Source organism: Camelus ferus, chromosome 6 (genome assembly GCF_009834535.1).
Source record: "Camelus ferus isolate YT-003-E chromosome 6, BCGSAC_Cfer_1.0, whole genome shotgun sequence".
Classification (NCBI taxonomy): domain Eukaryota; kingdom Metazoa; phylum Chordata; class Mammalia; order Artiodactyla; family Camelidae; genus Camelus; species Camelus ferus.
Window position 1 is genome coordinate 21,430,729 of NC_045701.1, and position 24,940 is coordinate 21,455,668.

Consider the following 24,940-nt stretch of genomic DNA (forward strand, 5'->3'; position numbering starts at 1 on the left):
TTCACAACATTATCAACCTTAACGTAACTCAGTTTATCTGACTAGTTTTACTCACTAAAATAAGATCCTGATGGAATGGTGTAGGCTAAGTTTAATGAATATAAATACATTAGTTATTAATAAGAATATAATAACTGGTGTGGATGGATTACCTGCTTTGTGATAGGCACCATTCATAGATAGGCACTTGACCGATGTTATATCATTCAATCCCAGCAACACCCTGAGAGATAAGTTTCCTAATTTTAACTTTGTGTAAAGTGAAGTTCAAGAAAACTTGTAATTTTCCCAAAGTCACAGAAGACTAGTACCTAGGTCAAGGTTTGAACTCAGGTCTGTCTGTTCTAAAGCTTTGCACCTTCCATTATGCTTCAGTAAGTTTTACAAGGAAGGAGTGGTTGGAAATTTAGCCGAAATAGTTGCCACTGCCTAGAGGGAATGGCGGGGACTTACGAAGAGAGTAGGAGCAAGAGGGAGACCCGGAAAGAGCAGAGAGAATGAAAAAGAAATGAAGGGGGCTGGTCACAGCAGCGTCCCGTGCAGCGTACAAACTTCCGCAAACCGGCCTGCCTTCGGTCTTTCATTCTTCTGGAGCAAAGCATCTTTCCTCTGTGTCCGTTGTTCACTCTCGTGTGTTCAAATAAAGCTAGGTTATTGAGAAAGGCGGACCGCGGGGGTGGGTTGGTGGGAAAGAGAGCGCGACGGCGGCGCTGTGCGCCTGCGCTCTGGCGGCGGCGGCGGCATCGGCGGCGGCGGTGCCCGGCAGGGAGCGGGTCCGGAGTGGGCCGCCGGACCCAAAGCTGAGTGGGGCGGCTGAGGAGTCAGGGAGCTCCCTCGCCGGGGCCTCGGCGGCCTGATGGAGTAAGAGGGGTCGGCTGTGAGTGTGAGTATCAAAGGGCCGGGCTGCGCTGAGGCGTCTCGGAGCCCCAGGGTCCCGGTGGTCTGCCACTTTACGAAGGCTGTGGGGCTGGCAGCAGGACGCGGCGGGTCTCGGCTCCTGCAGGCTGCCGCCTCGGAGCAGCCGGTCGTCCCCTCCAGAGCAGGCGCGGGTTTAGGGGCAGGCGGTGCTTCTGGCTTCGGGTACAGATTCTAGCGTGGGCGTTCCGGCTTTGCTCCCCGCTTCAGCGGGAAACGTGGCTCCAGAGCCTTGACCTTTAGGAGAGACCGCGGATCTCCGCCTCTGGGGCCGCAGGAAGCCCATAGACCCAGGTGCCCTTTAAAGGCCTACGGGTCTCAGGCCACGGACACCCTTCGACCTCTTGTGACTGACAGCCTCCGTTCTTTTTCCTCCTTCCGTCTTCTCTTCCTGTGGGATGCGTCTTAGTAATAGCTACTAATTATGGAGTTCTTACTCGGTGTCAATTTAATATTTAGTCCTAATCTCGGTGCATAATTATGGAGAGGAAATGCTTTGCATCCCACTCCCCCTTCAGTCTGCTCAATTTAATCATCTTTGAGAGTCAGATTAAGCCATCTTGTTGGGAAGTTTTAAGATTTCCATGCCTTTTTAGCAATATGGGACTCCTATCCTAGTTAAGGGAAGTTCTTTTCTCACCCAGCAAACAAGTTTTTGTCCACCGTAAGGGTTTATATCAAATTTACTCAAGCCAAAATAACTTTTAAGCACTTACCAAGAGCCTGAAACTGTTCTAAGCCCCATAGGAAATCTTAAAATTTGTTTTAAGCCCTGTTCTCAAGTGTGGTGTGAATGAAGCAATGGAAGACAATAGAGTCAATTAGGATTTATTTAGCACCTACTGCACATGTGCCAGATACACTCAGGCCTGTCACAAAAAAATTAGTGAGATATTGTAATGGAAGGTGGTTTTCTTGGAGCACATTTTAGAAGAGATCCTGGAGAGTTTGATGGTAATTTGCTCAAAATAATTTAGCTAGGTCTAAGTTGTGAAATTGACACACGATGACAAAGCTCATCTTCTTGTTACATCAAATTAGATACTGTAAGCACTTCTGTAGAGAAGCACCTACATTACAGTTATAGTTTCTAGAGTTAACCATTGAGTCTAGAAAATGATAGGAGCCTTAATTAAAGATACTCACTAGATGGTTTTTGAAGAGAACTTTAAAATGGCTTAGAAGGTGGGTGTGGAGTCTGATCAGGTTAGTTCAGAACCAATTGCTTTGATTAAAAGGAAGTTATTTAGAAAGGAAAAAATTGTGAATGGTGATTATTGTCCGTCTAGATTAGAGCACATGTAATCTGAAGACTACTGTACAAGAAAAGCAAGGAATAATGGTAGCTGCTAGATAACTTGGTTCTGGGACCAGGAATGGTTCAGTGAGAAATATGCATACTGTGTATTTTGTAACTGGAGTATCTTAGTGGTAAGTTTAGTATTTATGTACCTAATGAATAAGAACACCTAGGCATACAGGTTACATATGAGTACTCCAGTTGTACATCCAGGATGCTAAATCTCTAATTGAAACCTTAAAGAAATGAGAGTTGCTAAGGGTTCATCAGTAGAGGACTGGTTAAGTAAATTATACATCTGTTAAAAAGAATGAGCCAGCCGCCTTGTGCAAATATTGAGTGGACTCCCAAGATACATTAAGTGAGGAAAATGCAAAAGAGGGTGAGCAGTTGCAAACCATTTGTGGATTTTAAAAAGTATATGTATTTGCATATATTTTCTCTGGAAGAATACATAAACTGGTAGCAGTGATAAGGTGGAGGTGTCTGGGAAATAGGAGTTGGGGAGGAATAATTTTCTCTTAAAAGCTTTTTTGTTTTATTTGCTTATTATGAAAACTTTTAAATACTCAGAAAAGTAGAGATAATACTGTATTGAACCCCATGTAAATCAATCACTCAGATTTTAAAATCTGTTAATATTTTGCTGTATTTGGTTTTATTTCTGACATTTCACCCCTAAACACTTTAATATGTGTCTCTAATAAAAAGAACGTTTCCTGCATTATACTAAATTATAATCACAATGAACAAGAGTAATTTCTCTGTATCATTTAATACCCAATCCTTATTAAAATTTCCCCAAATTATCCTTTTTTGTTTTTTACCATTTTTGATCCATTTTCCAATCAAAGTCTATGTATTGCATTTGACTATTATGTCTCTTGAAGTCTTTTTAAACCTAGAAATTACCCTTTTTTCCTCTTCCGTTTCTTTTTTCACCATAATTTGGAGATTAGTATAATTTTCTAGATTTATCTGATTGATTATCTGAGTGATACCACTTGTTACTACAAACTTGAAGGTAGAGGTAAGTACTTGATTAGGTTCAGGTATTAACACTTTGGGAACTCTATCAAAGACCATACTTTGTACTCTAGTTTTCCCTCTAATAGTGATGCTGACATTGATTAGTAGGTTCAGGTGGTAAGTTTAAGTCCTCCATTGTAAAATTGCATCTCACCCCCAGAAACCAGCTTGAAGCCCTTATGCACCTTTAAAATTTTGGAATTAGTGTTAAGTGTTCAAAATATAAATAATTGCCTTTAAAAATACAACTTACTTCAAGAAATTGCCTTTTTTTCGTTTTTAACTGAAACCCTGATAACTATGTGGCAGTGTTCTCATAGAAGAGAAATTAAAGTTCAGAGAGATTAAAACTTACTCAGGGTAGTAGACCTATTGAGTATTTTTGTCCAATTCCAAGGTAACGCTTTTTCTACCAAATTTTGTAAACTATAAACTAGTATATAAATGTAAAATTATTATTCTAGCAGTTATGCTACTTGTCCCTTTTTTGTATATTTTAGACAAGTAATCAATATGTAATGTGGTTAGACTTTTTGCAGTATTAGTAAACTAGAATTGATCTGTGTGGTATGATAGTCTGTGATGAGCCATTTTGAAAGTTCAGAATATATGAAAGTCAAACCTCTTGATAATTTCTGGAGTTCTAAAAAATTTCCCTGCATGGAATCATTTTATAATCTGGGTTCTTGGACCTAAAGTATTCGAGGTTTAAAAAAATGTTTTGAGTTTAAAAATGTTTTTAAAATTTTAGAAACAATACAGCTGACCTTGAACAACGTGGATTTGAACTGCATGCATCCACGCACATTTTGGAAAAAGAGTAAATACTACAGTACTGCACCATCTGTGGTTGGTTGAATCTGCACATAGGGAGGGCTGACTACAGGTTATATGTGGATTTTTGACTGCAAGGAGGGTTAGAGCTCCTAACCTCTGTGTTGTTCAAGGGTCAATTGTATATGTGTATTATTGCTTAAACTTTTGGAAAGTACAAAAGATTTTACAGTGAAAAGTAAATCCCTGACCCCTAGCTCCTCAGTTCCTTTTCCCAGAGGCCTAGAACCGAATTTATTTCACACAGTATTTTTTTCCATATAGCATAGTTATCATGTAAATCGAGAGATTGTGGTTTATTTAAGAAAAATGTATCAAGAGTTGGTCACTATTTTTGAAAATCATATCACAGACAGCAATGTTATTCATTATATTTTTATCAACAATATAACATACATATATTGGCCTGTATTTGTAATTGTCACATTCATAGTCTTATGCTGAAGCATTTTTTGTTTAAATACATATTATGATAAATTTTCTTTTTTGTTACAGTTAGCACATTATTTAAAATTTTAGATGTGTAAGTTATAGTAGCTCTGAATTTCATTTCAGGAAGGAGAAAAAGGTATTATAAAATATTTACAATAAAAGAGGGTATAGCAATATTTTTAAAGAAGAAAATTGTGTGGTAACAATAGGGAAAGCTGGCTGAGGAGCAAACTGAGGATTTTTATAATAATCCCTCATATTTATATAGATGGAAACTTGAATCTTTGTAAGGGAATGAAGAGCATCAGAAATGGTAAATGTCTGAATAAAAATTTAAACTATTTGTCTCTTAATTTCTTAAAATTACCCATGACTATTAAAAAAAAACATTATCTTGTGCAGTTCAACACATACTAAAGATATAAAACATGTACCATATATCATGGGATGGGAAGTGGGGCAAATGGACCTGTATTGTTGCAAGGTTTCTACATGTTACGTGAAATAGCATGTTATTATCACTGAGTACAGCGTAACGATAAGGGTATATATTTTATTTCCTAGGACAACCACTGTAGAAAGAATAATGCAAAAAAGTGTTGCTAAAAACTAGTAGAAGAATTAAAATGAATAATGCAAAACAAGACAGAAGCAGAGGTATAGCCAAACAAAAAATAGGAGATTAAAAATAATAAAATGGTAGACCTAATCCAATCATATCATTAGTTTCATTTAATTTAGTGGAGTGAACACTGTGATTCAGTGCATAAAGACAGACTGGCTAAAAATAAATGCCAAAGATATCCTTTCAAATGGTTAAGCATAGGAAGGTTAGAGTGGCTGTATTCATACCAGATAAAGTAGATTTCAAGATAAAAGTGTATTGCCAGAGTTAAGGGGTCACTTCATAATGATAAAAGGGTCAGTTTATCCGGAAGACAGTCATAAATATGTATGTGCCTAATATCAAGAACTTCAAAACACATCAAGCAAAAATGGATACAATTAAAGAAAGCAACAACAATCACAGTGATTTTAACATTCTTCTCAACGACTCATAGACATCATAGACAAAAAATCATTATAGATGATGATTTCCACCCAACGACTCTAGAATACACTTTTTCCACCAAGGGTGCATATAGATGAGGCGCTAGGCTATAAATCAATTCTCAGTAAATTGTAAAGGGTTGAAATACTAAAGAATACATTCTTTGACTACAGTGGAATTAAAGTAGAAATCAAGATTTCAAAAATAACCCTCAAATATTTGAAAATTCAGTGAAACTTCTAAATCTGAGTCAAAGATAAACTCACAAGAGAACTTAGTAAATATTTTGAGCTGGGTGATGAAAATACAACATCTAAATTTGTGGGATAAATGTCATAGTCAAGAGAAGCCTAAGGAGACATGATGATTAAATGTAATATGGTATCCTGGTTGAGATCCTAGAAGAGAAAAAGGATACTAGGTAAAAGCAAGGGAATGCTTTTATGGAGTTAAATTCAGTAAAAATGTGTCAGTATTGACTTATTGTGATAAATTATTATACTAATAGATGTAAATAACACAGGAAACAGGGTGGGATTTATGGTTACTCCTCACTTTTGCCAATCCAAAACTATTCTGAAATAGTTCATTTAAAAGCGCCAAAAAATTTGTAGGACACACAGCTAACATAGTTCTTAGACAGATGTTATAGCTGACATACCTCCTTTAGAAAAGAAATGATTAAAGATAATGAATGACTTTAAGTGCTACCTTAAGAAGCTAGTAAACAAAGAGCAAAATAAACCAAAAGTAGATAGAAGGAAAGAAATTATAAAAACAACAGAGGAAATCAGTGAAATAAGAGAATAATCAGTAGACAAAATTACAAAGCCAGAAGTTGATTATTTGAGAAAACCAACAATATTGATAAACCCCTTGATAGTCTGATAATAAAACACAAAAGTAACAAAGATTACTAGTATCAGGAATGAAAGGAATTTATCATTACAGATCCTAGGATAATAAAGGGATATTATAAACAACTTTATGCCGACAAATTTGACACTATAAATGGACAGTTTCTTGAAACTGTCAATGTACTAAAATTGTCACAAGTTGAAATAAAGTCTAAATAAGCTTATATTAAAGAAGTGGAATTAATGATTAAAAAAAAACCTGGAACTTTCAGAAAGTAAACAAAGGGGACACACTCATTTCACAAGGCCAAAACCTGATAAAGATGTTACAGATTTTAAAGAAAATTACAAAACAGAGTGTCTTATGAACATAGACCCAAAAAACTCTAGGCAAAATATTAACAAATCATAATACATCATGACTAAGTTACCAAAGATAGATGGATAGGTATCTGATTAAGCAAGTATAGTAAAATAGTAACCATAGAATCTAAGTGGTGGGTGTACAAGTATATGGTAAACAGGGTGTAGAATATTCAGTACAAAATTCTTTTAACATACCTGTTTTTGAAATTTTCCAAAATACAATGTAGGGAGAAAAATCAAGGGAATGTTATGATCAGATTTGCATTTTGAAGAGATTACTTCTGCTGCAGTAGAGGGAACTGGGAAAGTGCAGGATTACCTGAGAGTAGTTGGAGAGGGGGTGCTGAGACCACTTAGGAAGATATTATACAGGTATTCTTTTTTTTTTTAATACAAGCATTCTTTTTTATATATATACAGGTATTTTTAGTCTGGTAATTTCAAGGTAAGTTTGAGCCCTGGGAAACTTTTCAAGCTATTAGAATACTATACTTTTGAACAGTAGCTGATTTTGTCTAAGCACTTTTTTTTTTAAACTATATACTTGCTGAGATGTTTGGATATAACACTGCCACGTGTACAGTATGCATGTGAGCTTTTACAAGGTTTTAAACATTAGATTTTTGACATTTACAAGGATGTGAGGAGATTTTTGCAGACTTCAAAATTTGCAAATGCAACTGCTTTAGTAGCACTTAAATTCCTTCTTAAAATCTAATAAAATATATGATGACCTTTCATAGACTGATTTTTTTAAAATACAAGACAAAGGCATTTAGAAAGCTTTTTAATATCAATTAAAGCTGTTAAAGTAAATGCTTTACTGTATTATGTCAGTATTGTGATATAGTCATTTATGAACTTTAAAGACTATGTAAAAAAGAAAAAATAATGAAGATGATTGATACCCACCTATAAAGTAGATGAAGATTATTGAACATATTATTAGCAATAAGATACATGGAGAACAACAAAGCTTTTTAAGAAGAACATCGAGCAGTTAGTGAGGCTCACTCATTTAGCTTGCAGTGATTATAATTCATGTCACAGAATTTTAAATTATTATGTGGATCTTTGGGGTTGCTTGGAAATATATATATATATATATATATATATATATATATATATATATATATATAAATGCTATGTTGAATACAGAAATGTGGACTTTTTAAACTGTTAAATGCAGCAGGCTACCCCTTATATTAAAAATAAAAACTTACACTTCTAAAACAGTGTTTATATAAGCTATCTTTGAGCTTAATGACTTATTCTGTTACATAACAATAACTTTTGCCAGTATTTTTACTACTTCATTGGGGTTTGTGTTACCCTAGTATCTTTCTCAGATATTTTTCCCTCTAGGCTATAATGCCTGCCAAGTTCCAGAATTGAGTATGGAATTGGAACCTGACTGTAGTTCTAATTCCCAGGTAAGGAATCAGATTGTGGTCTGCCTTGTGCATTTCCTTGCCTGATGATGGGCAATATGAATAGCTTCATTTGCTGGATGCTTGACTTTTTTTTTTTAATTGAAATACAGTCAGTTATAATTTATCAATCTCTGGTGTATAGCACTGTGTCCCAATCATGCATATACAGATACATATTCGTTTTCATATTTTTTCCATTAGAGGTTATTACAGGATATTGAACATAGTTCCCAGTGCTACACAAAAGAAACTTTTTTTTATTTTTGGATTCTTGACTTTTAACCCATTTTCCTGAGTCACAGCTTTAACTTCCTGCTTGGTTTTAGCCCCATGCTTACTAATAAAGAGTGGTTGGTATATACATATTCCTGCTAAATGCTGTGTTAGGTCAGATAACATAAAAAGTAGAAATGCTTATAAGTAAAATGCTTATGAGCTTATGTCCATCAAAGTTACTCATGCAGGAAACCACCAATTACTAGCCTTGGGGATCAAGAGCCAGCCAGAACTTAGACCTACTAACTAGGACAGCTACCCAGGATAAGCCTTTGAAAGTTGTGGTTTTAGGTTGATGTGCCCCAAAATAATTCTTGACCTCTGTTGTTCACTGACAAAAACTTCTCCCTTGGCTAGGAGCCTTGAAACTTTCTGGGGAGGCCCACTTAGCAAATTGAGGACTTTCCACTAGTGCCAGTCCTATCTTTATTCCATAACCTTCTGGGCAACGTAGTGGTAGTGGCAAGAACTTGTTTTGTCACTCGACACTGTCTATCTGTTGCCTTGTCTTGTTCACCAGAAACCCATTAGTTTTCTGTCAGGGTTAAGATGGGGACACAGAGAGTTACCTGTGGAATTCAGAAGAGGGATTCTCATATGAGTACTACTCCCCCAACCCCAACAAACCAATAATTAAACCTCTTTTCTTCAGTGTTTTACAGTATATTATTGTCCTATAAAGTCTGAATTAGCTTTAATTATGTCAAAGTTCAGACATCTAAAGTACTACTGTGTTTATTGTAACCAATGTTGTGAGGTATATAAATAAAGACAGATCCCTTCCACATGGTAAGGTCAGGGAAATCAGACTTAGCTACCATCATCCTGTTCTTACTTATATAGCAGGTTGTTTTAACAGTAAAATGAGATAGTGTGACAGTGTTTCAGATAATGTTCTTCAACACTAAATGATGTTTTCCAGCCTTGAGTTACATAGATATTTAGAGAAATATTCTGACATTGATGTTTGAGATGGACTACAGTGTTGTGAGATAGTGGTTACTTGAAAGGCTGTCTTGCTGACCAGTGTAAGTCACTTTTGAGTGACTACCCTTGTATAAGGATAGGGAGAGCATAATGAAATGTGAAGTGGAGTGTCTGGAGATTCTAATAGAGTAGTTCTACCCTACCTGCACAACTGTATTTCTTTTTATTAGTGATTTCCATGGGTAGTTCTGATGTATTGCTTAGGTTTAGAACTTATTCATGTATTGGGAGCAGGAGTGAAGGCAGGAAACTTTAGTGAGTGGAGCAGTTGGTTGAAGGGAGAAGAATAGATACAAGATCATGCAGATTTATCACACTTAAGAGTAAATAACAAAATTTAAAAATTGAAATCTATCAGGACTTGGTGACTAAATATGAGAAGCTGAAAGAAAAGAATCAGTAGTATGGTTTTGCCTGTGGAAAAAATAATTATATTAACATGGTGGTAATTAAGATGTTGGGGAAAGGTACTTACTATAGTATTTTTTAGACTATTGTTACTAAGAAATATCACTATTTCTCATAGTTATTTGGAGAAAATTTGAAAGATTTCCTATTGGGTATAGTTAAGTGATACAGAGGAAAATGTAAGGTGGTTGAAATGGGGACAGCAGTAGTTGAATTGTTTATGTACACTTAAACATCTCAGGCACTTTGAGATTACAGAGTTGGATGGTTTCTATTTCCTTGATTTCTAATCCTTGTTAAGACGTTGAAAGAGCAGTGGTTCCCAAAAAGACTATGAGCTAATTTCAGTATTTCAGAAAGCTTAATGGAAATTATATATTTACTCAGTTTAATGACCTACAAATTAAAATTCTTTTGTATTTGGCTGGAGTAATATCAACTCAATGTTTTTCAATACTGGGTCTTTCTTACTGATTAAATACTTTGCTAGCAGTTACCCTTTCTGGTTTTTTACGAAAGTGAAAATGTTTACGAAAATGAAAATGTTTACGAAAATGAAACAATACATACAGATTAGAAACATGGGGCTCGTGAAAAGAAAAAAATAAACAGAGTCTGCTTAAAAGGTTGATAGAGAATATTTTTATTATATGACTTTATTTCTTTACCCGTTTACTGGGAGGTGATGTCTTTGTCTTTATTAAATAGAAACACAGTTTGTATTTTAGAGCTTAGCTCTCCCTTGAATACGTATATAAAAACTCCACAATACTTGCTGTTGCTTGTGCCAGAAAGTCACACTTTTTCATTGACTTCATTGCTTTTAAGTTTTTCCAATTTTGCTTTGATGGGTAGTAATTTGAAGCATTATTAAAAACATTTCTGGACATATCTTTATCACTGTTTCTGCCACTCTTAAAACAGTACTTGTTGAATAAAATTACAAAATACTGCATGTAAATAGTAATGAAAGTTGAAATAAATGTTAAAATATAAGGGAGTTAAAAGAATAATTATGCTTTGACACTTAACACCAAATTGATTTGTGTTAATTTTGAGATTTAGAATAGATAAGCAATACTGAAAGCATAAATAATACTATACCTACCCTTAAAGGTATACCTATCCATAAAGGTATAATTCTTTGTTTTATTAGCTAGTTGACATACAGCTTTCTCAAATGTTGAAGATTTTACCCAATAGCCTTATTTTGGTGTTTTGTACTTGGCCATTGAATAGAATTATTTCAGACATTCAGTAGTGGTATGGAGTGGGTTGCAATAGCGAGGAAACTGCTGAGTGACGAGAAGCAGAGAACCTTTGGCCTCTTTCTCATTGGTTCTTCCACCATGTTGTCTAGGGGTTATACACGTAACTTCATTACCTCACAATTTTAAGTCCCCTAAAGAACAAACCCAGGTGAGGAAGCAGATATATCTATTGGAGCCTGGTGGTGTATGTATGGAGGGAAAAATAATTCTGCTTAGGGCGTGGAATTAAATTCTCTTTTGTAGGGTGTCCTTGCAGGGATACAGAGAAAACTATGATATTGCTAGAGAACTGCAGAATAGAGAACCTTCTGGTCTTTATCCAAACCACAGTATTTATCCAGTTCTCTCTGTCTCACACTGAATAACCCAAAATAATTCTATTTGGAACAATTCAACAAATAATTATGGAGTCCCTACAATATGCCAACGCTGTTTTAAGTGCTTGACATATACTAGTGAACAAAATATACAAAGTCTCTATTCTTGTGGAACTTAATTTTAAACAGGAGAAAACAGAATAACAAGTATGTACTATGTTAGGTAGTAAAGGATACTTGTTTCAAATAGCTCTTGCTATTTAATAAGCTATCCCAAAATTTACTGGCTTAAAACAACTATTTTATTGATTTTTACAATTCTTTGGGTTGAAAAGGGCTCATTTGCATGGTTCTTTAACTGGTCTCACTTGGGGTCCTTCATTGGCAGCTGGGCCTGGAGCACCCTACATGGCTGTCAGATGTTGTTTGGGTGCTCAGCTGGGGCCTCAGTTTTTTTCCCCCTTGGTTTCTCCATGTGGCTGTGTTCTAAGAGGGAATGTTCCAAGTATCCAAAGGCAGGATTTTTAAGACCTGGCATCTGAAATTGCATTGTCACTTCCATCACATTTCATTGGTCAAAACAGGTCATGGGGAAGGAAAATAGACTCCACTTTTTGATGGGCGGTGGTGACAAGATCACATGGAAAAAGAACACATAGGGTGGGAGATAATGTGGGTCACCTATGGAAACAGTAATGCTATTAAAAGTAAAAAATTAAGCAGGTTAATAGGAGATAGAGGAAATGGGGGGGGGGGCAGGAAGCACAGTGTTCTCCCCTATGAGGCAACATAAGAGAGTGAGCAATGAATCATAAAGACATTTTAAGAAAGAATATTCCAGGCAGAGAGAACAGAAAATAAAGAAGCTCTGAGGTGTGAGAATCCCTGGTGTGATCAAGGAATAATAGCAAGGAGGGAATGTGACTAGAGTGCAGTGATTCAGGGAGAGAGGTGGGGCATGGGGTCAGAGAGAGAGAGGTAAACAGATTTTGTAGCCCCTGGGAAAGGACTTTGGATTTTCTCTGAGTGAGATGGTAATCTGTTGGAAGATTCTGAGCAGAGGAGTTCAATGATCTGACTTAAGTTTTAAAGAATCTTGTTCTGAGCATCTTGGGCTTCTGATTTGAGACGAGACTATGAGAGGACAGACAAGAGTGGAAATAGGGAGTCAAGTCACAAGGTGCCCTGTGAGATGATAGATATGCTAAGCAGTGAGGGCTGGTTGGATTTTGGATATTCTTCAAGGTGGGACTGGCAGGATTTGCTGAGGATGGTGGAGATGGGGTAAGAAAGAGGGATCAAGGATGAATCCCAAACTTTTGCCCTAGGTACCTGGAAAATTGGAATTTTCATTTACTAAGATGAGGGGCCTGGGGAAGGAGCAGGGTAGAGGTGAGGGAGATGCAAGACATGCATTTTTGGCTCCGTTAAGATGAATCTAAGAAGACATTTGTGGAAAAAAAGTTTACTAAATGTTACTTCCTCATTGCAGGTGTGACGTTGAGTGCTTCAGATCTGGTCACTATGGTACGAGAACGAAAATGCATATTGTGCCACATTGTGTACAGCACAAAAAAGGTAATAATAGAAGAGGGAGAATCTGAGGCTTTTACAAGTGGTCATTTTTTTTCAGAGACATCATATGGAATTTTATAGATGGGTAAAAGCTTTTAACAACTTTAAGAACAATAGCAATCTTATTTATGCTTGTTTCCTAAACCATCCTGTCATTTCACTGGTTTATTTCTCGTTACTGACTCATAAAGCTAGTAACTGTGTTATTAAACCTCTACCTAGAATTTGAGGATGCTCAAAAGTATAATAAAGAGAAATTTGGTAATCAATTATAGAGAAAAATACATTAAAATTCAGGTTGAGGTTATAACAACTTTCTAATTAGCTAAGGTAACAGCATTGATATGTACTGACATTCTGTTTCTGCCTTACGTTTGTGAACAGTGCAGCACAGCAGCAGTGGTTTTAAATAACTATGTTCTTAGATGTCCACAAGGTGGGGATGTTGCCTAAAGGAAAACATTTTTTTAGAACTAAAAGAATTTTCCTGTGCTTTACAGAAATTGGCTGCAATTTGTCTCACTTTTTGCTTTTTTTTTTTTTTTTTGCCTTTATCCTTACTTTCAAAGTAGTGCTACTGTCTTAATGAGGATTTTTTTCTCTGTGGTTTTAAAATGTTCTTGATTGCCATTGGAAATTCAGAGAACTGGGAAGATGGTCATTAGTGAGGTTAGCCAGGGAAGTATGCGTGAACCTTGAAGACTTTTGGGAGTAAGATGGCTTAAAAGAAATGGAGAAGAGATATTTTAGGTGGGAGAACAAAGATACAGAGGTGGAATGGCATGTAATAGTTCTAGGAGTTGGTAAAAAGACTTACCTGATTAAAACAGTTTCATCTTAGGAATAGTAGGACTGCAGTTTAATTTGTAATTTAAGTGAAGACAGTTGATAAACAGTGTTGAATGCCAGACTAAGGAGTTTTATTATGATTCGTCCAGTAGGCTGGGGTGAAGAATTTTTTTTTCTCATATAGGATTTCTGTTAGTGATGAAAGAATGAGTTGAGATTTTAAAATCATGTTTAGTAATATACCTGCTGCCTTTTACAAAAGTAAAAGAACTACTCTTCTAGTTTGAAAATTTATACCAGGGTTTATTACAAATTTTCAATAAATAAAAATGCCTTATGGCTACTTTCAGATTAGAAGGAGATGGGAAATCGAGAAGGTGTAAGATGTAAGATGGATAGACAGATACTTGGAGTCGTGGTGTCAGACTTTCAAGATAGGAGCAGGCCTATCTTGCTACATCTCATAATTCTGCAATTTAAAAAGTCTTTTTGGCATTTCTTCTACTCTGGATTAAAACATGTTTCATCTCTTCATACTTTTCCATGGGTCCTAATACTGTTAAATCAAGGACTGGGGTTATCTCCTCTTGCCTTAACGAAAGCCAACTATGGGTTTTTAAGCAAGGGAATGGCATGAGTTAAGTGTTAAGATATGGTCTGAGAAATTAATGGAACGGGTTAATTGAAGGAGATAAACTCTGATACATATTTTTAGATAGACTATGAACAACTTATGTTGAAGCAGTGCTTTCCTCTGGTTTCCTGCACTAGTGTAACCCTGGTTTCTCCAGATACACTGTGAAGGAGAAAAGAATCTAAAGTGACTATATATTACATCCCTGAGTATCCTGATGCTTATTAACTTATTATGAAAGTCTGAGAAGCCCTGGAATTGAAAAATATTGAAAAAATTTTTGTGTGTTACTCAGTGTTTTCCAAATTTGTTCAACCTCAAATCCTTTTCCCCCCTTCTTTCCCTTCCTTTTAAAAACATAATAATGATACAAGGAACTAAATGGAAGCTTGGTATGCATATGGAGCTGTGCCTGTGGATCTTCCTTGGTTATTTTGAAAACTCAGTTGTCTCATTTGCATTCATTCCTTGGAGCAGAATGAGAGAGGATTTCACATGTAAATTTAGAAAAAGATTAGTGAAGTGTTTTAGGCAATCAGAAGTCATATTAAAACTAGTTTTGAATGGTAAGATTTTTATAACTGAAATAGAATGTAGAATTGGTTTTTGGTTTTTGGGAGGTAGGGAAGAGGTAATTAGGGTTACTTTTTTCTTTTTTAATGAAGGTACTGGGATTGAACCCAGGACCTTGTGCATGCTAGGCTTGCACTCTACCACTGAGCTATACCCTCCCCCTAAAATTGGTTTTTATATTAGAGAGAATAACCCATTTCAGTGAATAGTGTTTTGCTTAGGAATGGTTTCATTGCAAGAAACAAGCCACTTAAATTTAGCTCAAGAAAAGGAGATTTGGCATATGTTAAATATAATCCAAGGAAAAATTGAACAACAGGCAGCATAGCAATTTGAGCACGTGTTGCATGTTGTTCGTGGATTTTTTCATTCTGTATCCTGTCACTAAATCAACTCAGTTTTCAGCTCTGTGTAAGTGTTCATTCTGGTTAATAGCCAATCAGTTGCAGCTAAAGGAGTCGTATGTATGTGATCCCTCTGTATGAAGCCTCTGTAGAGATGGGAAAGAAATGATGGTCATCTTCAGTAAAATTACCATTTAAAGGAAGAGTTTTGAATCACAACACTGTATATCACACTTTGTGTCGACAACTTAAAGTAAGAATAGGCTGTTGTACCCATTTTGACGATGGAACTGTGTATAATGAAAAATCTCAGTGCACTAGATGCTTACAATGTGACATGGTGTTTGAAACTTTGGCTTTGGTGTCAGATCTGCCAGTGTTTGAATCCAGCTTTGCCACTTGATTATCTATGAATGACTGTGAGGGCAAGAAGGAATATTTTCATAGTGATCCTTTCAATGCCTAGCTCTGTACTTGGCACATAATAAGCCCTTGATAAATATTAGATGAGTAAACAAGTTAGCTTCTTTGCATCCTCGTGTCCTTATGACGTTAGTTATACTCCCATAGCAGTGTTTTGTGGTTCAAGTGAGAAAATGTTTGAGACATTTAGCATAGAGCACAGTTAATAGTAATGCTCAACAATTGTAGTGACTCTTTTATTATACATGTAAACAACCATTCTTGAATTATGGCATACTGGTTATATATACTTTGGTGTCACAAAGTGATAGACATTTACAACTTTCTGAGTTTTCTGAGATGTGTGCATGTATGTATCATGCTTGCACTCTTAAGTGGAGGCTCTTTCCACAAACTATTTTCTTTTGACGAAGGGTAGTATGGAGGGAAGGGAGAATCTGGTAAATTTTTTTATTTAAATCTTTTCTTTCTGGTTCCCCTTTTCTTACCTAGTACATTTTAAACTTTTGATTAGAATGAAACAAATCATTGCTGTGGGGGAGGTAGTGGGCAGTGAAGATGAAGGCATGATTAAACAGCTGTATTCAAAGTATTTCTTAAAAGCTTCTTGACCTACCATAGAAGAGGTCTGTTGTATCTGAAACTTCTGTCTAGAATTGATGTATCCATCTGTTCATCAACAAATATTAATCACTGTATGTCAGGCTCTGGCCAAGACCTTGTAAGAGTTCTAAGTTAATCTTGAGAAACTCTCAGTTGAATGGGAAAAGAGAATATGGAGAGGAGTAGCCAAGTAGTTGAGAAGCTATGTGATTTCAGAGAGTTTGTTTTTTGTTTTTAATAAACTTAAGTAAATTCCTTACATTAAGATAGAATTTAACCTATTTGTTTTTATTTAATCTTTTGCCTCCTAAAGACAAAATACTTTCTAACCTCTTTGGAAAGCCACTTAAATAAATCTTTCTTTAAAATTCCTTTATTTAAGAATGAAATATGTCAAAAGCACAGAATTAAGAATTACTTAATAAGAAACTGATTCCAGAATTGAATCGAGAATAAGCACACAAAACATGTTTGACACAAGGAGCTTGAGCCCCAGTTGTTGATTGAGTAGGATAGAGGAATTTTTCCCCCAGAGCAATCCCCCTTAGTTTAATCTGCTCTCTTTAATTTTGAAGGAGATGGACGAACACATGCGGAGCATGTTGCATCACAGGGAACTTGAGAACCTGAAGGGCAGGTATGGGAACGGCTGTCTTCTGTAAATTCGTGGATGGGGGTGGTCTGAGGACTGATGCTGCCTGTCATCTAACTTCATAGTAATCCTTCATAAATGAGTACTGTCTTACGGCATAGAACTATCTTTTGGAATTAATAACAAGACCGAAAGATTTTTTTTTTGGCATTAAAAAGAGGTATATCTTTGTACATCTCAAATGTGTAGAATTAACAGCAGTTCTGACAAATAGATCCCAACAAAGGTATGTTGGGATGATTTAGTTCTCTGATTAGTGAGCTTTCTCATTCCCACACCAGCCTTGCAACTAGGACATTTCATATTATTGCCTCTGTAGTGTTAAAATTATTGCATACCATAAACTTTTACTGTTGCTGAAATAGTCTGAGAAGTCCAAAGTCTGCTAAATTACACTGAATCTCGTTAGTGTAAAATAAAATTGAAGTATAAACCTTGAGTATTTAAGAATGCTGTTTTGTGAATTAAAGCTTGAGATGTTTAAGGAAAGAAAATCAAACAAATAAGCACCTTCAGAAAATTAAATGTAGTATGTATGTATATTCCATGTCTTTTTTCCATTGATGGTTCCTTTTTTGATGTTTTTGGATATATGTGAAATTTGAAGTTTGAAGAATGTATGGAACAGAGAAACATTGGGAAACTGAAAGATATAAATTATACCTTAATCTGCAAATTGGTTACAAGCTTGGATCAGGATGCCAGCCTAAGTCATTTGAAGTTATTTGTATTTTAAGTAGTACAGTTTTAGGTTGTGTGGGCAAATTAATATATTATTAGACTTTCAGCATCTTTTAAGCATATTAGTGGAATTTTTCCATGGTCTTAATACCTTACTGTGTCAAGGTTAGGTCTTAGCAGCAGTATAAAAGAGGCTTTCACTCAGATTTCATGTGAAGAGCCCTTATCATAATACCTTGAATACATATGATCTTTATCTCACCATTGGAAACCTATGAAATACAGTCAGCCTTTGATTATCTTTCTACATGTGGATTCTCATAATTACTCGATCCCATTTTCAACAGACTTCCTTCTAGGATTCACCTTTTTCTGGGCTGCTTACTGACCTGTACTGTATTATAAAGTCAAAACAAATGAGGTCAGTAAATCTAGTCATTAGGAGAGAAGCCCATTTTATTCCAAGATTAGTTCCTTATTTTATTCAAAGGTCACTAATCAGCTATTTAAAACATTTTTGATATCATAAGATTCTTAGTCAATACAGAATCATAAAAATAAGAAAAGTAGAGGCCCTTTCACTCCTCCCTCTCTGCCCCACTCCCCTCTTTGAGGAAAGTCAACAGTTTGGTGTATAGCCTACCCAAACCTCTTTTCTGTGTGTATACAGAGATTTATATTTGTGTGTACACACACATTTTGTTTTGTCTTGTATAACTGAACCACATGCCATATATGTATTGTTCTGTAACTTGTTTCTCCTCCCTTCCCATTCATCAGCTTAACTGCCGTGAAGATTTTGTCTACTGTTTTCAGTTATTTGGAGCATAGTGAAATAATCAAAGAGTAAGCTTTAGAAACCTCTGAGCTGACAATATAAGTGTCAGCTTGAGCACCCAAACTCATTTTATTTAGAGGAGAGCACAATTTATTCATATTTTAGAAACAGTGCTACCAGGTTTTGTATGGCTTCCTGGCCTGTAACAAATTATAGGGGAGAAGGCAAGCAGGAAGGAAAACAGCTGGCAAAACTGTAAAAACAAACAAATCTCAAAAATCATTTACTGACCTGGAACATTTATTTTCATGATAGACAGTCATCACTAGTTTGTACCAAAGAGACAAGCAGTTATCAGTCATTATCTTTTTTCTTCATATCATTAGTTTGTGATTATTTTCTCTGGATTTCATGTTTAATTACTGGCTTTCTCATGTTAAGGCATTCTGTTTGTCTTTATATTTGTATCACTGTAATTTTTGGTTGTGATCTAGGTAAGAAATGTAAAGAGCACATTTTTTTTAGCTTTTGAATGCAAGCTTGATTGCAAAGTAAGAAACCTGTCTTACTTGGTTCACAATTGTGGACATCTGGAGCATTTCCCTGTTTTTTCCCCTAATATACTTGTTCAGATGTATGGCCTCTAAGTACTTTTTACAGATAGATGCTATTAAAAGGGCACAAACCTTAATTTATCAACCAGCTGTTGTGGTATACTTAGAGCAAGCTTATTAAGGAAAAGCTTATGGTGATGGGTAGAATATCTGAAGGCTTTGCCTTTCACACATGAGAGGAAATTGTGTGGTAACAGGATGAAGCTAATTTGGGTCCAGTGTTAAATGCTCTTAGGAAAATTATTGCCTTTATTAGTCAAGAAGTAAAGCAGTACTTTTTTTCCCCAACAATTGCTTTATATATTTATACAAAGTATTTTAACTGATTATTGATAATTGGAAAATAACATCACTGAATTATTATTTAATTTGCTATTGACTTTTAAAAACATGTGGTCTCCCAAACACCCTATGTAGAAGCACAAATGCATATTGTGTGTATGACAGATAATATGCTTGACCCAGACACATTTGAATTTTTACAAGTATGGTTGACCTATCGTGCTCTTTCCCTATATAAATGTAGATTTTCTTTTTTCCCTTTTTGAAGTTTCTTGTAAAGCTTATCTCTTTTTTTAAACTAGATTTCATTTATAAGAAAAATATTAGGGATTTCTATGTTTTGATAAATCATTTTTAGTGTTAACTTTTGCACTTACTGCTTGTACCCTTCTGGGTAGAATCTTGAGGTGTTTCTCTATCAAATAACTTTGGAATCATGGTTAATACTGTTTCTTGCAGTGGAAGCGGACATGTTTTAAAAATCTGTGTTTGAGGGGAAGGGTATAGCTCAAATGGTAGGAAAAGGTCCTGGGTTCAATCCCCAGTACCTCCTCTAAAAATGAATAAATAAGTAAGTGAACATAATTACCCACCCCCCCAAAATCTGTGTTTGAGTGTCTAATACATATCCAACATAACTTGTGCTTTGGGAATTGAAAGATGTGTGGGTTTATGATTATGGATATTTATTTTTGACAGAGTTAAATACTGTCTGTTTTATACTACATTCCTTAATATTTTAAAAAGTCACTGTGACCTATGTTTTTAAAAGAAGGATTTTGATGGTTTGGACAAATGAAAAATTCTCCTTATTTTAGAAGTAGGGGTAAAATCAGGGATTTTATTTTAAAATAACCTTTTAGAATGATGTCCCTGGTACTGCAATATACAGTTTAGGATTCTGTAAATTTTTAGGTGGAAAAGTGGACTAAAAGATTTTCCATAGTTTTACAGTTTAAAGTCCAAAATATTTTCTAACCAGAAAATTCCATTGATTTGAGTTTTTATTCTGGTATACATTTAAGTATTCTAAGTTTGTTACAATGTTCAGATTCTTCTGATGCTACCACTTGGGGATATATATATATCTTCATTCTATGTTGCTGTGAAAAAAGGCTTGCTTTCTGTCACAAGTTAACGTTCACTCTGAATGAACTACCACAATTTAGTTGCTTGGTAAGCTGGAGAAAGTTAAGGATTATTCTTCTTTAAGTATATAAATGTAGTAAGTACAGTGGAAGACTCTCAGGGAAAATAATGTATTTGAGTTCCTGAGGATTAGAAGGAATTAGAATATTGATTTTCAGGGTAATTGGATAATGAAATTTTCAGGGAACCTGGTCAGAACTCATTAAAATGAATCTTAATGTCAAAAAGTATATTATATCCAGAACATTTGAGGTTACAAAGTCAAAAAAAGATGAAAACTTATGAATTTTCTGATTTTCTGAAGTGTTTTTCATGATTTTTACAAAGTAAAAAAATCAGTTTTTTGTTTTGCTTTATATTTTTAACTTACTGGGCATTGTTTGTTTATACTTTGTCACCCTAGACAGTTGTAACCATATACTTAGCATGCTGCCTGGAATTTAGTAGTTGCTTAACAAGTGGGTTTTTTTTTTTGAATGGATAAATGTTCAGATGATCTGTAAGAAAAACCATCTTCTAATAAATGAAGTGCTAAGTTTTGAGGGTCTTTTCCAGTTAATTGGTAAGAATCCTGCCCATGTCTGAATGAGTGTATGTGAGGGGACTGTGGAGCAGTGTTGTGTGTGTATGTCTGTGTCTGTCTGTCTTATCAAAGACAAGATGTCTTTTTGTGTTCTTTTTTTAATAGAATGATATAGGAAGTACGAAAATATCACTAATATTAACAAGACAAATGATACAGTTAAGCCAGTTTGGATTATTGAGTGGATTTTACTGTCCATTCATTACACATGTGGCCATGGTGTTCGAATGTTTCTCATCAATGACTGCATAGACAGCTGAGCCAATCAAGGGATTCAGGAAGCTGAAAAAGCAGTTAAATTATTCATCTACTGCAGCTCTGGACATTGATTCAAGACTTTGACTTAAACTGGTCAAGTATGAAATATACCATTAAATGTAAAGTAAAAGAAGAAAAAGCCTTTCTTAACCAAGAGCCTGGTTTTGCTACTCTCTAAATGGTAGCCTTTTCTGAAACCTGAGAAAAACCATTTGCCTAGCACAGCTGTTAACTTCCTACAACTGAAATGCTTTCCATTCCCTTTAAAATAAGCCCTTCTGAAGCAGAATGTAGATCACATGTATCATCCAGACCAAAAAAGTTTGCTGAGACTACTCCTATCATTTGCCCTGGGGTCCGGAATCTTCGCATTCCAGGCAGAGCTCCAGCTGTTGGGATTTAGTTACCGGCTTGGGATTGGCTACGCCGCCTACTCTTTTCTCCACCCCTTAATTCTCACTGGGAGAAAGCTTTTGAGCCAGAGATTAAACGTAAGCACTGTCACCAGGCTTTCTGAGTGCAGTTGGCACCATGGGTGTGCTCTGGAGCAACTTCTGATTGCTCTGAGCCCCCTGCCCTGCCTCCCCTTTCACCATGTTTCCTCTGGCAAGATTTTAAGTACAGCAATTCAAGAAGATTTCTCCTCCTAAACTACATTATTCTGAAGTGTATTGCCTCTTGATTGCTGGAAAAGAATCTTTAATTAATTTCAAAAGTAACTTATGAACAAACTTACTAAAAGTGATGAAAGGAGCATTGAAATTGATGAGCACTAATTTTTCACTGTGCCAAAGTGTGCAGTGTCTTTCAGAGGAAACTATAACAGATCTGGTGAGTGTGCCATGCCAGTGGGGAGAATTGAATGTCCCTCATCTCCCTCTTTCCCTAGGGACAGTAGTCATGAGTGCCGAGTGTGCGGGGTCACAGAAGTGGGTCTTTCTGCATATGCAAAGCACATTTCTGGCCAATTGCACAAAGATAACGTTGATGCCCAGGAAAGAGAAGACGATGGAAAGGGAGAAGAGGAAGAAGATTATTTTGACAAGGAACTCGTTCAGTTAATAAAACAAAGGAAAGAACAAAGTCGGTGAGTAATGATTTTGATATTTTAAAAAGCCTGTCTGAAACAGAATGTAGTAGAGGATACATCTTCTTTCCGTACTTTTCAGCCTATAGCATTCAGGCTTACCTCATTTATAAAGTTTACCTTGCAGTTGCTGTCTTATTCATAAAAGACAATGGAATGCTTTCTTGAACTACTGTACTAACTGCTTTAAAAAAACAAACTCAGTATTGGCCCTACATAAAAGTTAGCTATAGCTGCTATGTATCTGAAATTTTTACCATATTGATAACTATGTTTAGAACTGTTGTTATTAATTCCAAAAATTTTCGGATACCAATAAATAGTTTTTATTTGGTATCCAAATTTTCTAGTGGAAAGGTATTAGTGAATAAAGCTTCATTTAACTATATTATGTAGAGTTTCTTATTGTATCCCTTTGGAAAAAATCGTTTTGCCTGGTGTGAATTTACATGGTGCTTCTGCCAAATTTGATTTATCCCTTTATTATTAATTTCTTCAGTAAATGTTTATTGAATAAACTTATATTTTAAGTTGAACAGTGTCAAGATCATTTCAGCAATATGTTTTATAGCTTGTACTACATAATTTCATACCTAACCTATAATTCAGGTATTAGCCTGTTTTATTTTAACCTTCCTGATTTGTGGTCTAAAGAGTTTAATTAATGAAGCAGAAAGTTTCATATGCGAGTAAAAGAGAGAGAGAACCAGTTATGAGATGGGGTAATTTTTTAAGTCTTGGGACATGATGACAAACCTTTCAAATTCAAAATATTTTAAAGATCCTTCTTAGATACTGCTTATACCTGGTCTGTATTTCATTTTCAATTAGAGATTTGGATATAAAAAAGAAGTAGTTTTTATTCTATATGCTAAATGTTTTTTGAACAAGTCCTTGAAGGAGACTTTCTTAGTCTTAAAATGTCAGTAAAAACATGGTTCTTAAATTGTTTAGTTATCCTTCAAATGACATTCCCACCACTGTCAGTATAGCTGTAGTTTACTCTCGTTTTAGGGTGTTGAAGCCTGAGGAGGCTAACTTCTATTTTTATTCTTACATTCTTGTGCCATTATTAGCTTATCTGTGTAAATGATTAAACATTAAGTTGGAGAGTAAAACAGCTTCTCAGTAAATTAGACATTCATATTATAGTTACTATTCTTTGATTATTTTAATATGCCTCTTTAGTGACCTATTTATAAAGTAATCTACTTGTTTCTTCCTGAGTTTTTTAATTTAGATTTTTCTTTTTGGGCTGTGGGTTTAGCTGCGTGCTATTGCTCCCCTCCCTCCCCAATCTAGCCAATTCATAATGATATAGAAATTTTACTTAGTGACTTATTTATTGCCCAGTTCTCACTTCTGGGTCACATTAGTAGAGCCAAGTCAGTGATCTCCAGGAATGTCAAAAGTTGCATGCTGTGTGCAAGTGTCTGTAGTAACACTTGACCCTAAGGAGACTTAGAATCTCCTGTTTAGAAATGATTGTAATTCATAATGTAAATGGATGTTTAAACTTTTAGGTAAATTAACTTTTAATTCCATCTTATGAAAAAGGAAGAAATTCCAATTTGTGTCCAAAATCTTACAGACATTAGAAGATTTTAAAGCCAGTTAAGGTCAGTACTGAGTTTAAGATTTAAGTCAAACTCAGAGAAGGGAACCCAACTGATGAAACTTGAGATTTTCATTCTGTCAAGGCCTGGTGGTTAAGAGTGTGGACTCTAGAGTCAGACTGCCAAGGTTCAAATCTCTGCCATAACACTTACTGGCTGTCTTACCTAGGCAAGTTTCTTAACCTCTCTAATCCTCAGTTTCCTTATCTAGAAAGTAGGAATAATAACACTTGCTGCAGAGTTGTAAAAATTAAATAATCTATGTAAAGTGCTTAGCATTAAATGACTGACAATTTGTAGATACGCAATAAATTGTAGTTAGTATTATTCAATTTTTTGAGCACCTGCCACATGCTAAGTGCTGAGCTAGGTATACCATAGGTATTTCGTAGAGGAAAATGGTTTTATACCTTTCCTGTGGTGATTGCTTAAATTTATTCACATTTCTGTGGGTTCCTTGTCTAACAGGAATAGTTCAAACAGCTGTAGCTTCTTTATAAAAACCTCCGGCTCATGGAGCTCCTTATAGCACTTACTGTGGGTGCTACTTATTTGTTATGTGCTATTTTACTCCTGCTTGTGACCTTATTTCCTTAGCTAGGTTGCAAGCCCTTCAGGAACAGAAACTGCGCATAGAAGGTTTCTTTCACCACTAACAGTCATTGAATCTATGCTTGAAAATTAATGAAAGTGATTATGCAAAGTAAAATTTTACCGTTTAAAATAGGTTGACACCTTTTTTTTTTCCCACAAAGTGCCAACTACTGAAGAAATCATGGTATATTAAGAGCAGCTGAATTTAAACTATATTAACTACGATAAC

General features: G+C 35.4%; 1 protein-coding gene across 3 annotated transcripts in view; it reads left to right on the forward strand.

Annotated features, from left to right (window-relative positions):
- The first annotated feature begins 700 nt into the window (after positions 1-700).
- ZNF106 (zinc finger protein 106) overlaps positions 701-24,940 on the forward strand; it is a 55,265-nt gene continuing 31,025 nt past the window's right edge. Inside the window, exons 1-4 of one of the 3 annotated variants that reach the window (XM_032481416.1) lie at positions 701-883; positions 12,969-13,054; positions 16,993-17,054; positions 22,304-22,501. In XM_032481416.1, coding sequence (XP_032337307.1) covers positions 13,001-13,054; positions 16,993-17,054; positions 22,304-22,501 — 314 coding nt within the window. In that variant the 5' untranslated portion in view covers positions 701-883; positions 12,969-13,000. Of the gene's footprint in view, positions 884-12,968; positions 13,055-16,992; positions 17,055-21,920; positions 22,246-22,303; positions 22,502-24,940 lie in introns of those variants that run through there. The other 2 variants (XM_032481417.1, XM_006178868.3) reach the window with 2 other exon arrangements.